We start from the raw sequence: 15,969 nt of genomic DNA on the forward strand, positions 1-15,969 counted from the left end.
CATGTCTTCGACTCAATTATTGACTGAAGAGAATCACAGGGGAGAGAGTGGGGATGATATATTAGTACCTGGTGCAAATTGTTAATATGAATTCTTTATTATTGTCCATCTCCTGTGTATTTAAACAAAATTAACAGCATAAGAACTGATTTTTAAAACAAATTTGGTCTCAAGCACTCAGAAAGGATAAGTAATTTTAATGCCTTGGTTGAAGAATTGTGACTCTTAATAGCTGAATTGCCTGTTTTTTCTTTTCTTTTTTTTTTTTTAACTCTTCCCCAGCATGCACATGCACATTCATCTGGATACTTCATAACTCAGGATTCTGCATTTGGGAATCTTATTCTTCCTGTTTTACCTCGCCTTGACCCAGAATGAAGAAAATATTTGTAACAAAAGTGACTTTGTAATATCAAATGCCAAAGCTACTATCAGTTAGTGCTATACAAACTGTGACTTGCCGAATTTTGGTGAACTTTTACATATTTTGTTTCTTTAAAAGAAAGATATGTGTAAGTGAAAGCAAAAAAGAAGGGTGACCAGGATGGACCAGGATGATGAAAGCTCTGGAAGCTGTATTATCTGAGGAACTGATTATGCTACCCATGACTGTAACTTTTGTGTAATGCAGTTTGATTTTTAATTCTGAGTCAGACTCTGAATTAATTGGATGTGGTCATATAAACCCACCCCACCACCAGCTAGTTGGACTGAGTATATTATGTCTACAGTAGACTTTCAATAAGCATTTAAAGTACTTAACTTTAAACAAATGAGGGTGCTTTTTAAAAATGTGAACCAATAGGCTTTAATAAGTTACATTCACATTTGCTGGTTATAGAATTGATGTCAGTGTACCTTTTGAGTTTATAATCAACGTATCCTGAAATATCCTTTAACTTGTGATTCGTTCCCCAATTCTCAATTTTAAAGGAAAACCCAAGATAAGACTAAGTTACCAACCAGTCTTAAACATCTTTTATAAACCTATGCCACTACAAATTATGTGACTAAATGCTATTAAAAACAATTAATAAGAAATGTAGTTTTAAATTTTGTATATGTTCTTATTTAGTGTTACTGCATAAATGGTGTGCCTGTACAGTTTTACTGCCCATTTTTGCTCTAATTAGAAACATTAAAGTTGAGCCCCTTTTTAGTTACTGTAAAAAGGAAAGAATTAGGTTAAGCAAGTTTCTCAACATGATACATCTTTAACAGAATCCAGGGTGCTTATTTAAATATGCAGTCCCTACAGCTGACCCTAGTCGCACAGAATTAGTGTCTCTAATTCAAAATAAAGTCTGAAAACCATGGGTTAGAGAATTCAGTTGTAGGTCCCTGAAACTTAGAGGTCATTTAGCTAACATCGACATTTTTTTTACTTGTAATAGGACTGAAATTACGTTTTCTACTATGTCACAGATATAGTATTTTTTGTAACAGACCTCATCTTGGCCTTGAGTCCCCATCCTCCCTCTCTGGTGGTAGCCTGAAATTTAAACTTGAGATTCCAGTTTGGGTCAATAATTAGAAAAAGTTCATCTCCCTTTTCGATGAGTTTCTTCTCTCTCCTTCCCTTAGATATTTGTACCAACCACACAGCCCCATCTTACCTAAACTATATGAAAAGGAGTGGACAATCCTAGATACGGCTGTGCCATTTAGATTCTTTCTGCTGAGAACTGGGACTGGTTTTCTTCATTTGGGTGAGTTGGCAGCTGTCCCCATCGTAACGGTCACCAGTACAGCAAAGGTGCCCTTTCTTCTGCTGCTGAGGATCACCTGGGGCCTTTGCCTCCGCCCTGCCTCAGGTCCACACAGCTAGCCTTGGCCCTTCTTACGGTGGCCCTCATTTTCTTGAATTGATTTGACTAAGTTTCTGTTCTGTGTGAACCAGGAGCTACTGGCATCATTCTAAATCTACTGATGCTAAGGAGATAAATTTTTTGGATTGTATAGTTTTTTATTGTTGAAGCCTCTGCCAAATGTGTGACTTTTATAACCTCGGTTAAAGAGATCTTTTTTCCAGTGGTATCTTTTCTGGTCTCAGCCTTTCAAATAGAGTAAGCACTTCCTTCACCCCTCTCCTTTGAGTCACTTACAAATTCAGTTCAGTTCCATGTGTATTTTTTAATACCTACTCTGTAAAGCTGTGCTTTGGGGGGAAAAGGAGAGTAAGACTTGCTCTTAAAGAGGGCACGGTGGAGAGGATCCTCCTCTGGTACAGCAGTGAGGAAGCCAGCGTCCAGTGAGTGGCACAGGGGCCGCATCCCGGAGCACGCGCAGGCTACACAGGCCTAGGAGTGTCGATGTGATTTTACCTGGCAGGGGAGGGAAGAGCTGCTCCAGGTAGAGGTCAAGATTTCATAGTCAAAGAGAAGTAGGGACGACGACAGTTGTGAGGGCTGCAGAGGGTACTGGAGAGGGCCGCAGTGGGCTCCGTCAGAAGCCCTGAGGATAAGTGCCAGCGTTGCTCCCCTCGGGCCGCGCGCGCGCGTGTGGCTAAGCCACTGAACCTTGAGCTTTACGTGTCACTCTGTCTCATCTGTAAGACGGCACAGAACACACTCTGCCTACTCCATAAAGTGTCTAGACCAGTATTTTTCAAAGTGCAGGTCTCAACACGTTACCGAATTGAGAGGCCAACTTAATAGCTGAATGGGGTGTGACCCGCTTTTTTTTTTTTTTTTTATAAAATAGAAAATATCAGAGTACATGGCATGTAGTAATAGGAGGTTTTGTTCATGAGTCTTCCTTTTCTGTGTGTTTGTGTGTTTTACTTATTTTGTTTATTGTATGCTCCACTAGCATGTAAGGTCTTTGAAGGCAAGGGCTTTTGTTCCCTCCTTCCTTTTTGTTTACTACTGTATTCTGCTGAGAATAGTATTTGGCATATTGTAGGTAGTTAATACTTACTTATTGAAGGAATTAATGAATAAATATGACCTGGATCATAATATAAAGTTTTTTTTTTTTTTTTTTTAACTGTGAAATGGCTAAAATGTTTTGAAAGCCACTGCTGAATAATGCAGATGATAGTGCTTTGTATGACTCTGGAATAAAAACTGAAATGACTTAATAATTTCAAAGGCAGATTTTTTTTTCCCTGAACAATCTATAAGCTGTCTCATTATTTGTCTCAGTTCTTTGCTTTACTTTGGCAATAAAAACTCAGCTTTTATATGCACTTACGGCCCATTGAGGCAAGGGTTTTGGCAAATATGGTTACACTCAGAATAGAAGGTTGACAGAGAGGACATCAGTTCGTTAGAGCAGTTGGTCCCCCCATTGGAATCCTACCAGCTGGCACTAGCCCCTTTCAGTAGCATTCAGTTCAACCAGTATTTACTGAGTGCTTCTTCCCCACCTCTGTCTGCACCGTGACTAGCACACAGTTGACACCCACAGCTTTTTTTAATGAGCAAATAAAGAATGAACATGGATGGAGGAGGAGAACTTCGCTGTCCTCAAGAACCTGACAGTCTAGAGTAGGTGACACTAGTAGCTAATGCTAATAGCACACCAGTAGTGAGGAAGGAATAAGTACATGAGCGTGGAAGGACCAGTGAAGGCTCCATCAGAGAACAATCATTTGAACTTGGCTTTCAAGATGAGAGATTCCAGCCAGGAAAGATAGGAGAGCAACATTCAGAGCAAAAGAAAAACCTGCACAAAGGCAGGCAGGAGAGCCGGTGTAGGGGCCGTTGTGAAGCAACCAAAAGTCCAGTTTGGTTGGACTTGTATGGACATTGTGGGTAAATTTGTATATGGCAATAATTAGAATGAGGCCAAACGTAGGCTGGACTCATATTCTAGAGAGTCTGGAATTCCAGGGTGAGGCAAATGTCTCTAGCCCAGTATAGAGCTGGGAGTGACTGAACATTTTTGAGCACAGGCAGGTATAGAGATGAACCAGTTAGGCCCTCATCAGCTCTTGGGAAAGGGGGACTTGCAAGGCACCAGAAGAATTTTCACTCTCAGTTTCTACTGAGAATTCAGACAGGCGTGTTCTGTTTACATCCATGCCTCAGCTCCAGCCCCATCTACCTCTGCTGTCTCTTCCGCTTAGTCCTTGGATTCTTAACCCAAATTTCTGTTTCCTCACCTCCCCCCTTATCTGCCTTTCGCTCCCACAGCTTTCTTCTAGGCTCTACCTCCAAGAACCTTTTAAGAAAGAAAAAGCAAGGCATCCTTGCAAATATTCATTTAACCTTCACGACAGCTCAGTGAGTGGACATTCTTAGTAGTCTACTCAGCACAAATTCTTCCTTTCCCCTTCCTAACAATACTCAGATTTTTACTGAGCATGACCCTTCCCTAATACAGCCAGTTTGCCGACTGTCTCAGCAACAGGGGTGGGCCTTAAGTGCTCCAAACCGATCAGGCAACTCCCTTTTGCCACAGCCAGTCAGCACGTGGTATATCACAGGCCACGGGAACTGGTTCAAGAGTGGACACGTTACCCAAATTCAACCCAGATGAGACTGCAGGAGAGGTTTGCTGCACGTATGGAAAAGATATGTTTTCACCTTTCTGAGACCGCTACCAAAAGGGAGTCTTTCTAGATGTGTAAAAGGAAATTATATATATTCTTTTCCTGAGTGTTGTTGGCAGCCGTCTTGTGACCATGAAGTGGAACAGCCTTAGGATGAAGCCACCACGATAAAAGGTGCAACAGAGAAATATAAAGAAACTGGATCCTTGAGGACATCATTGCACAGCTGAGTCAATTCCTAAAGTGCCGCCCTTCCTCTATGGAAGGGTATGTATGGGGGTAGTAAACTCTTATTGTTTAAGCCAGATTAAAGTAGGTTTTCTGTCACTTGCCATCTAAACACAAGATGTACTAACTTGCTAAGTGATCTCTTAGCCACACAGCTAGGAGGTGGCAGAGCAGAGCTCAAAACTCCCATCTTGCCTCGGGTGCCACCCCCACCGCCTGCCTTTTGCTCTTAGTTGCCACCAGAGTGAGCTGCCCGCTCTTCCCTCCCTTGCGGTTCAGCCTCCTGCCCTGCACCTGCGGCCCCCAACCCTCCCATGACGTCCTTTCCTGATGATGCCCTGCTGTGATATCTGGAATTCCTTTGGTTCAATCACCAAAATAAATCTATACATACGTTCAAACTCTTTCTAGTCCCTGGCTTCCTCTCGAGGTCTACAGGTCTCCGGTGCCTCTCAGGAGGAGGCAGGTCAGGGGTTACATCCCGGCTGCAGTTCAGCTAGTGTCTGGCTCACTCACCATGGCCACTCCAGAGTATTCATTTCCTTTCAAAATTCACTTCTTAAAAATGCATGCCCCCTCCCCCCTTAAAAACGCCAGCATCGCCGTTGCCCAGGACTCTGCCTGGGTGCTCCCTCCCCTTCTTTAAGGGCTCGACTCCTACTTCACAGTCGTCCTCTCCCCTGCGTTACCCCTGCTGCTGTCCTGGAGGTATCGGCAGCCACTGTCGTGTGAACTAATACCCTAGTCTCCCAGGTCCTTGACATCCTGGGCTCTAAAGACTGCCTTCCCCGTTCTTGAGTCACCAGACGCAGGCCATTCTCTGAAGCTGGAGTCAGATATTCCTCTTCCGCCCCAAGTTCTGCATCCCCTCCTGCAGCCACATGCTCTCAGGTTCCACATTGTCAGTTATTTCTTTGCATTCCTAGCTTTCTCCACAGAATCATGCTTTTTGCCTATAAATGTGCACCTACTTAAAGATAGTCTGATGATCTTACATTTTGTCCAAGGCTGGACTAACCGTCCCTTCACCGCTGGACAGCATTTGCTTCTACAGCACCTCCCACTAGCACATCTAACCACCCTACCTGCATTTGTGACCATATGATACTCTGCCTTACTTGCTGTAATGGATGAATGGTTCACATTCCTTTTGAAAGCTGGTTTCTTCATTTGTCTTCCATTGATCTACATCCTATTATTTACTGCCCCATTTCTCTGCTTCCCTGTGTAACTCCTGAAAAGAGTTGTCTATGCCAACTGCCTTTAATTTCTGTCTGCATATTGTCTCTGGAACTCACCCTAATCAAGCTTATGTCTCCACAAATTCACTGAAATTATTCTTGTAAAACCACCGGTCGTCTCCACGTGGCCAAATCCAGTTGTCAATCTTCATCCCTTGTCTTGTTTGAACTCTCAGCAGCATTTTCCACAACGAATCACTCCCTCTTTCTCTTCTTTCTGTTTTTTTTTTTTTTTTTTTTGCCACTCCGAGCAGCATGTGGGATCTGACCTGTGACCCCTGCAGTGGAAGTGCAGAGTCCTAACCACTGGACTGCCAGGGAAGTCTCCCCCTCACTCCCTCATTCTTGAAATGCTCTCTGCACCTGTCTTCAGCAGCCCTGCACTCTCCTGGTTTTCCTCCTACCTTATTGGTTGTTTCTTCTCAGTCTCATTTACTGGCTTCTCCACCTTCCAAATGCAAAATGTTGGAATACCCTACAGATCAGCCTTTCCATCTCCTTTCTATCTACAGTCATTCCGTGGGTAATCTTCATCCAGTACTGTGGCTTAAGTACAATCTTCTGATTGATTGCTTTCAAACTTAAGTCCCCAACCCTGAGCTCTCTTTGTGTTGGTTAGTCTCCAAAGATGGCTGCCATCCAATCCCTCTAGGCACATGCCACTCTTCTCATCAAAAGGCGGAGTCTATGTTCCCTCCGCTCGCGTGTGCTGGCCCTGTGACATGTTTTGACCAATAGGATATGGCAGAAGAGGTGCTATGTCATTTTGGACCTATCCTTTATGAAGTCTGACAACTTCTGATCTCATCCTTTCTGGAGAAACCAGTTGCCACGTAAGAAGTCTGACTCCCTGAGGTGCCAGATACGTGAATGAAGATACTTTGGACCTTCTCACGTAGCCCACTACTGAATGCAGCCAAGTGAGTGATCCCAGCTGATGCCACATAGAGCAGAACTGCACAGCTGAGCCAGTCAGTCAACCCACAGGATGATAAATAATAAATTGTTGCTGTTTTAAACTCCTAAATTTTGGGGTAGTTTATTTATTATGCAGCAAAAGATAACTGAAATACCCTTGATCTCCAAACTCCCATATCCACTGTCAAACTGACATCTCCACTTGGAAATCTAATAGGCAACCAAACTTAACATGTCCAGACTTGGACTCTTAACGCCTCACCTTCCCAGCATACTCTTCCCCTGGCATTCCCTGACTCAGTAAATGGCTATTTGCACAGCCGTAAGTTATAGGAGTTATTCTGGACTCCTTTCTCACACTCCTCTTTCAATCTTAGCAGCTCTAGCCTCAAAGTATATTCAGAATCCCAGGAATTCTTACTACTTCCACTTCTAACATCTTGTTCCAAGCCACCATCATCATATACCTAGACTTCTGCAACAGACTTCTAACTGGCTTTCCTCCTTCCACATTTGTCCCCTGTCCTTCATCTCACCCCACAGTTGAGAATTTCAACACAACAGCCAGAGTGATGTTTTAAAAATGTAAGTAAGGCATCTGAAAAGATGCTCAGCATCACTAATCATTAAGGAAATGCAAATAAAAAACCACAATGATGGCTGCTGTCAAAAAAACCCAAACAAACCAAAAAAACCAGAAGACAAATGTTGGTGAGAATGTGGAGAAATTGGAACCCTCGTGCACTGTTGGTGGGAATGTAAAATGGTGCAACTGCTGTGGAAAACAGTATGTTGGTTCCTCAAAAAATTGAACATAGAGTTATCCTTTGATCCAGTAATTCTGCTTCTGGGCATAAACCCAGGAGAACTGAAAGCAGGGACTCAAACAGATATGTCTGCACCCATGTTCACAACAGAATCATTCACAAAAGCCAAAAGGTGGAAACAACTTAAATATCCATCATCGGGCGAATAGATAAAAACTATGGTATATACATACAACAGAATATTATTCAGCCTTAAAAAGGAATGAAATTCTGATACATGCTACAACACAGATGAACCCTGAAGCCATTATGCTAAGTGAAATAAGCCAGACACAGGACAAATATTCCACTTATATGAGATGCCTAGAGTAGTCAAATTCATAGAAACAGAAAGTAAAATGGCGGTTTTACTCAGGGGCCGGGAGAAGGGGGAAATGAGTTATTATTTAATGGGTACTGAGTTACACTATGGGATGATGAAAAAGTTCTGGAAATGAACAGTCGTGATGGTTGCACAACAATGTGAGTGTACTTAACGCCACTGAACTGTAACATTTAAAAATGGTTAAAATGGTAAATTTTATGTACATTTTACCATAATAATTTTTTAATATAAGTTAAGATCATGTCTTTTCTCTAATGAGTTTCCATCTCACTAAGAATAAAAGCCAAAATCTTTACAATGGATTACAACTATACAAAATATTGTCAAATGAGTCTCTGTTGGAACAAAGAGAATTTAGCTGAAAACGGGCAACGTTTTTCCCCCCTTGAATCTTAATGTACTCTTTTCTCTTTCCCTCTTAGAGTTATTAAGCTTTTCTACTGAGAGGCTGTTGATCTACTGAAAACGGCCAGTGACCAAAATGACAATTGGAATTTGAGCCAAAAGTATATGTGCTTCCATCTCGTGCTAGAGTTAACAGGTCTACATGATAGTGAATGTCAGTCCCTGGTCCAGAGTGATATTCTTATTCTTTGCAGCTTTGGTCAGACAAACCAGCCTGGTCCATCAAACAGAAAATAGTTTGACCTGAGATGCCCAGCCCTTCCGCTCTACTGGAAGGTGATGATGTTTTCTTAGCCCCTGCTGTCTGCCTCAATGTCAGGCGAAAGCAGCTTTGAAGAGCTAGGGACCTCCCCGCCCCCCGCTTTTCCCTCTGCCTGGCACTGTCTTCCCCCCTTTACCCATGTAGCTTTGCTCCCTCAACCGTCTCAAGTCTTTACTTAAATGTCATCTTTTAAATGATGCCTTCTTGGACCACTGTATTCAAAATTTCATCTCCCTTTGTCAGCAACCTTGCTTAATTTTTCTCTGGACACTTGGCACCTTCTAACATAGAATGTAACTGACTTTCTTATTTTGTTTATTGTCTGCCTTCTCCCACTAGAATATAAGGGCTGTAAGTGCAAATACTTTTGTGTGTGTGTGTGTGGTTTTCACTGATATATACCCCCAGTACTTAGAATAGTGCCTGGCACATTGTAACAAGTGTTCAAACATTTTAATGAACAAATGAAATAAGTCTGACCATCCAAAGGGAAAACCGGCATCTTGGTCCTCAGCATGGACCCTCTCCCCAAGTGAATGTACACATAGACATACACACAAAAAAACCTATGTCTATAATCTTAGGGGTTCCTAGACTCCCTGAAACCCAGCCATGGGTGCCAGGTTAAAACTCTTCGGTCAAAAGGAATTTAGCTGTACCTCTTTGGGTACTTCTCGGTTCCAGTGCATTCTTTTGGAAATCTTCTCCATGCCACAGATGTTATGACTATTGTGAGTCTCCCAGGAGATTCCAGAGCCTTGTAATATTGTAGCAAACACAGTGAAGCTGGCAGCCGTAATTCTGTTAAGAAAACAGGAGTGTGTGCCAGCCCCTCATTATTCATTACTGAGCTATTAATTCAAGTTCTCTTAGGAAAACATCCAACAGTGAAAAGACAGGCTCTGAGCAGCCACAAGCTAAAGCACAGCCAGCCCTCTGTCCTGGTGTCCCGGGTTAGCCCCTTTGTGGGGCAAATGCTCAGCTGCTCCCTTTGAACACACCTGGCTCCTTGGGGATGGGAGTTGCCCTGCAGGGTGACAGTGACCGGCTCCTGGTCCTGTTCAACGTTGCTAACTCCCGAGGCTGCAGAATCCAAGAGGACTGGCTGCTCCTTAGAGGGCGAGCTCACATGTCCAGCGTGCCGGGCAAGAACTGAGGGTTGAGTAAGACTTTCACAAAAGAAAGGGGTGATGGCAGAGGAGCGGGTGGAAGGAGAGGGCATCCTGGGCAGAGGGGAGGGCAGGAGCAGGCCCAGTGCAGAGACGCGGGAGTGGGGAAACAGCACGAGCCAGCCTCCACGTGGAGGGTATGGAGCTTTATCAGAAGGGCTTTGGAGAGCCATGGATGGGGTAATGATAGAATAAGATGTGCATTTAGTGAGATTTTCCCAGGAAGCAGTGGAGGATAGACTAGTAGAGGCAAGAAGACCACTCAGGTTGCTTTTAAGTGATCCTGAGGCAAGTGGTATGGGCTGACCAAGCTGGTGGCAGCGAGCAGAATGGGAAGGGGAGAGATTCAAGGGTTATTAAGGCGGGTAGAATTATCCAATGATGGAAACACAATGGAGGATGAGAGAGGAATGGGGGGAGAGGGAGGACGGAGGTCATAGAAAATGTCAGGTTTCTGGCTTGGGCAACACGGTGGATCCAGGTGCCATTACCTTAGGAAGAAATACGGGTGGGACCTGGGTTGAGGAGCCTTTCTCAGCTGCGGTTCCACTAGAGAAGTAAGCACTGCTGCCCTAAGGCCTCCACCGTCTGGAAGGAATGAACGTCTCTCCCCTGATCTAGAATGGCACTAGTTCTCCTTAGGAGAACTGAGAAAACAGGCACTCGGGTTGCATTCTGCATTCTGCGGTTCAGACCAAGAGCCCCGGTTGAAAAAGGTTTCGATAATGTAGGTCTGCTTATGCTCAGGCCATGGGAGGGGATGAAATCGCCCTGACAAAGTGTATATAATTGAATCAGTAAAAATGACAAGAGTCAAGGGATGAGGCGCCTGAGAATCTAGAGACACAGCGAAAAAATCAGGAGACAGTGACACCTTAAGTCCTCATGGAAGCCAAGGAGAAGGTAACTTCAGACAGAAGAGGCTGGCCAAGCTGTTTCCCACAGGGGTTGGCTGCATCCCTGGTGACGCTAGAGAGGATTCCTGGGGTACATGCGGGCAAACGCTTCTAACTTTAGTAGTTACGTATTGTTGTCTCTATGTACTGCAAGTAATCCAGCATTTATGTAGCAATATAAATAACCACAGCTAACAGTTATTATTTTTTGACAGTTACTAGGTACCGGCCGTTGTTCTAAGTGCTGTATACGTATTAATATTCTTACTTAATCCTCACCACAATCCTACAAGCTAGATATTATTGTTATCCCCTTTTTAAAGATGAAGAAATTGAGGCACAGAGAGGTCAAATAACTTGCCCAAGGTCACAGAACTAGTAAGAGGCAGAGCTGGAATTTGACCCTGAGGGGTTTGACTCCAGGAACCCTGCTTTAAAAAAAAGGATTTATTTCTGGCTTTAAAATAAATTCAAGTAAAAGAAAAGGATCAATTTCAAGAAAATAGCAAATAAATAATAGAACAAGTGGACTCAGCTATCACAAAATTGTTAAGGAGGGACACGAATGACTGACACTTGGGAAACAGTGCCCTGGCTGCATTGTTACATTGAGGAGAAATGCATGATAGTGAACTGTACATAGTCTGCACATGTCCTGAGACTACAGGACAAAAGGAAACATCTAGATAATGCTGTTCCCTGCCTATGGGGAGGTCCAATTGCCTCCTTTCAATTCTGGGCCATTATCCTAGGGACAGACAACAAACCACAAATATAGTATTAACTGTTAACTGTCAAAAATGTTATTTGTTATTGGTGGGCGTTAGATTCTTTAATAATGTCTTTAAAGATTCACTGGGTTCTTTAAATTTGACCAAACTGTTACACATTATCACCATACTTAAGTGTATTAGAAATGTGCTAAATTACTTCCATGACTGCATTTTGAACATTTCAACAGCTGAGTACATTGTAAATACTCCGGCAGGAATTTTGATTTCTCATCCTTATTTCTTTGGGATCCCATGAGTAATACAAGAAGCTTGTTTATTGCTGAAATATATCTTGCTTAATGTCTTTCATGTCTGTCCCTGGTGTCTTACCAGCAAAAATGGTAGTGAAAATGATCCTAAGCAGAGGAAGAAATCAAACAGGGAAACCGAAAGAAGAAACAGAAAAGGAAATGTACTGGGGAAGGAAGATGGGCTGCACACCTTCTGGGGCTCCAGGTCCTAATCTGGGAGAGGGCAAGAAAAAGGAGATGGAACAGACTGAAACGAGCCAAAAGGTATTGTTCCTGAGAGACGCCCTCAGGCACTGGGAAAGAATGCCTTGACGCCTAAGGGAGAGTGGGCAGGCACCAGGCCATTGACGCCTCTAGCTCTGTCTACCCTACGTAATGCATCCTTGCTGGTCCTCGCCTGCAGGTTCTCTCATTCTTTCAAGGTTTCAGTAGCACATAGTTTCCAGAGCAACGCCATGAGGAGTATTTGTCCTCAGGCCTAGAAGGCCATGTGCTACCCCAGGCCTTTTGGGGCCCTGGCTCAGTGTGCCCATCTTGGGTACTCTGAGCATGATGGATCACATCTCAATCTGTATGTTACAACTAAGGCTGCTGGGATCAACAATATTTCCACAGATCTACTCTCTGTATTAAAGGGAGAGACAAAATGTGTTGCTATCTAGTAGATGCAAACAAGGCCATGTTAACAATTCAAATTTCACTGGTTCTTGCCATTACTGTTACAACTCACCATTCTTGCCTGAAAATGTTCCTTGGGTATTATCTAGAGGGTCTTACTTGTATTTGTCAGCATCGTTACTCTCACCCCTCCTCAGGTCCTTCCTTTCAGCTTGAAGATTCTGTGATTCTATAAGATTGGTAAGGAGGGTTGTGGAGTCTCTAGTACAAGAGCTTTTTGTGTGTCTATTTTAAAGTCTGCCTTATAGAAAATTTCAAACATCTACAAAAAAACAGAGAAGAGTATAATGAATTCTCATGTACCCATTGATCTGCTTTAACAATTTATATACATCTACACCTCCACCTTCTCTACCCCTCTGGATTATTTTGAAGCATATTCTTAAATATTTTAGCATAGATCTCAAAAAGACAACTCATTTTAAAAAAATCTAGTGCAGGAATTTTTAAACTTGGGTTTACATATGTAATGTTGCATGCAAATACGCATCTTCTTGAGAAAATGACCTACAGCTCTCATCAAATTTTTTAACTGGTTCAGGAGTCTAAGATTTTAAAAATCATTGCTCTAAGCAAAACAATGAGAAGAGATTAAATTTGCTTTAGGGTCAATACTTGTGAATGAAACCTCTCATCTTTTCACCATTACCACCATTACACTCATTCTTAAGTATTTTTCAGAAACTTGTTTCCTAGGAATGATTTTAGCTGTTATATATATAGAACAGTAAATTTCAACTTTAAAAGGTTTTAGGATTAAATGCACTCTCCAAAAGCCATAAATACTAATTTAAAGAGCAGAAAAACATTAGAGGCATGTATACAATGGTCAATATACAATCACCATGAGAGCTTTCCAAATGGGCCCTCAGCCTGCCAAGTGAAGAAATCTACATCAGAGAACCAGAGGAGAGTCAGTCAGAACTGATTTCACCAGAAGCATTAGCTCAGAGGCAGAGAATACAGGCACAGAACTGCTCAAAATGTCCCTACGTTTTGCAAAATACAAAGGACAACATACTTCCAGGAATGTGATGCCAAAATAAAAAAATTCAGAAACCATACATACTGCTGATTAAGTTAAAGTTACTCAGTTATTTTAATAAAACAGACATAAAATATACATTAACATTTTCTTTATTTTCAAAAATCTGGGTTAAACAGGCAAGCTGCATGTACATAAACCAAACCAAACAACACACCAACAACTTGAAAAAAACAAAACAAAAAAACCCCAGAACCTTGCAAATTAAGACTCTATTGGACTATCAACTAGAGGGCTGGACTAAATGAACAAGAAACCCTGACGCTCTATGACAGAAAATTGATGCCATACGTGCTTTCCCACTCGGGTGTTCCCACGTGCACATACATGTGTGTACATGTGCAGGCATCACTGGAGGAAGAAAAAGTTGAAAATGGTACAATAAAATAATTCAAGTTACTGGCCATTTCCTCTGTCCTTCAGAATGATGTTTCCAGTGTTAAGAAATTATGGATGCCTCCTCTACATTAAAAAAAAAAATCCAGAACAGTGAAAACATCAGGACACAGTTTTATTGCTATCTTTTGAAACATACGGCTACATAGAAAATATTAAAAATTTCAATAAAAGCAACGTGTTTCTTGTCTAAGTAGTTAAAGTGAATGGACTTTTGTTAGTCACAGCCAAGCAAGAGGAGACCCTGGGAAAGGTTATAATTGGAGCTTATCCAGAAGAGGCTCCTTCTATCTGCAAGAGGTTTGCTATGCTTCAGAAGGAAAAACGAAGCAAACGCAAAGCAACCCATTCACTTTTCCATTTCTAAATTTAAAGCAAACATGCTGGTGTTGTTGAAATTTTAATTTCCAGTTTAAATTGTCATGACCACTTGGGGCACAGACAAAACCTTTATATGACCAGGAAGGAACTGAGCAAGGCCAATGACACTCAGTGTTCCCATGTGTTTTCAAGTCTGTCCAGTGCAAGCAAATGAAAACCAAAAGAAAGCAACCCAGCTTTAGTTCTAACACTGATAACTGTAGACCCTGGAAGGAAGTAATTTAGTGGAGTTTTTTTGTTTTTGTTTGTTTGTTTTTACTGCTTTTATTCCCTTACTATCTGAATTTAAACACAGTTCCATAAAACTTCAAGTATAGCTAAGGAAAGCACCTCACTGCCCCCAGCCAGCTTCCTGCTGTTGAAACTGAACTTTTCTGGCATTTGTATTCTAAAACAAGTTTCATTTCTCCTGATCTCTTGTTAAAACACAGATTTTATCTTCCGTAATTTTCTAATTTTGCACCTGTTGTTAGTTCTGAGTTTGGGAAGAGTGGAGAAGCACATAGGGATGGGCTCCACAAGCTCTGGTCTAGGCTATCAGACACCAGGATGAACGTGGGGACCCCCTTGCCTTTTCTCACTTGGAAGCAAGGGACTCTTTCAGGATAGTGTTTTAAATGGTAGTGGGGAAAACAGCAATTTAAATTTTATTTGTAGAAAAAAGTATCTGAATTTTCTATTTTTACTATAATGATCATGCATCACTTCAGTAATAAAAATAAAGAAACACAATGCTGTGAGGTGGCAATTGTTTTTAGATACATTTTCTTGTATTAGTTCAGCCCATTTTAAGTGAGAACTTTGGGCATTTTGGGATATTGTGGCTTCTGGCCATATTATCTATTTAAAAGCGTACATCTTTCTACCAGTGGGTAATGATCTGATATCCCACAGTCCCTTGAAATTATGATATTCAACAACAAAAAAATTTAACCAAGCTTTGTAGGTTGCAGTATAATTTATCTTTATAAGAATAGTACATAGATGGTTTATTTCAATGCTTGTCATAACTAAAAATATTTTCCATATCTTTACACATAAAATGTGTATCAAATCAAAGTTGTGACCAAAGTCACAACTTTTCCCCTCAGAATTCCCTATCGTTTCCTGACACTTGGTGCTATAGAGTAGAAGTCTGGAGCCAGAATGTTCTTTTGTTTTCTGATAGGCAACTTATTACTGTTTGACTGAATGCCTACAGGATTTTTCATTCTTTATCCTTGGTAGTTTAAAATTTTGCCAGGAGGTGATTAGGTACAAGTCTCTTTCACTTGTTTTTTGTTTTTTGGCCTGGAATGCAGTGAGACCTTTCAATCTAAATACACAGATTTTTGTTTTGTTCAGGAAAGATTTCATTTTTATAGTCTATTGATATTTTTATCAATATACTCCTTCCATCAGGAAAGCAAATGTCAGTAATGTTAGCTAATGTTCTGTCTTCCAAATCCATTATCTTTCCCCTATTTTCATCTCCTGTTTCTTTTGAAAGAACGATAGGAAGAAAATCTCGTTTGTCCTTCACACTGATTTTTTTTTTTTTTTTGGCCGCATCCCGCACCATGCGGGATTACTTCCCTGACCAGGGATCGAACCCGCGCCCCATGAAGTGGAAGCGCGGAGTCTCAACCACTGGACCGCCAGGGAAGTCCCACACTGAGTTTTTTATAAGCATCTGT

At 41.8% G+C, this 15,969-nt stretch overlaps 2 protein-coding genes across 5 annotated transcripts in view; one reads left to right on the forward strand and one right to left on the reverse strand.

Annotated features, from left to right (window-relative positions):
- The window catches only part of INIP (INTS3 and NABP interacting protein), a 37,650-nt gene extending 30,763 nt beyond the window's left edge, over positions 1-6,887 (forward strand). For 3 of the 4 annotated variants that reach the window (XR_014265666.1, XM_082469264.1, XM_082469263.1), the window contains one exon: positions 283-3,092. Coding sequence is in view for 2 of the 4 variants with exons in the window: in XM_082469264.1 (XP_082325390.1) it covers positions 283-378 (96 nt within the window). In the remaining 2 variants the exon portion in view is untranslated. Of the gene's footprint in view, positions 1-282; positions 3,093-4,617 lie in introns of those variants that run through there. The other variant, XR_014265665.1, reaches the window with a different exon arrangement.
- KIAA1958 overlaps positions 1-15,969 on the reverse strand; it is a 225,388-nt gene that overhangs the window by 39,610 nt on the left and 169,809 nt on the right. The gene's annotated exons all lie outside the window — the stretch shown is intronic.

Source organism: Balaenoptera physalus, assembly GCF_965194825.1.
Source record: "Balaenoptera physalus genome assembly, chromosome: 7".
NCBI lineage: Eukaryota > Metazoa > Chordata > Mammalia > Artiodactyla > Balaenopteridae > Balaenoptera > Balaenoptera physalus.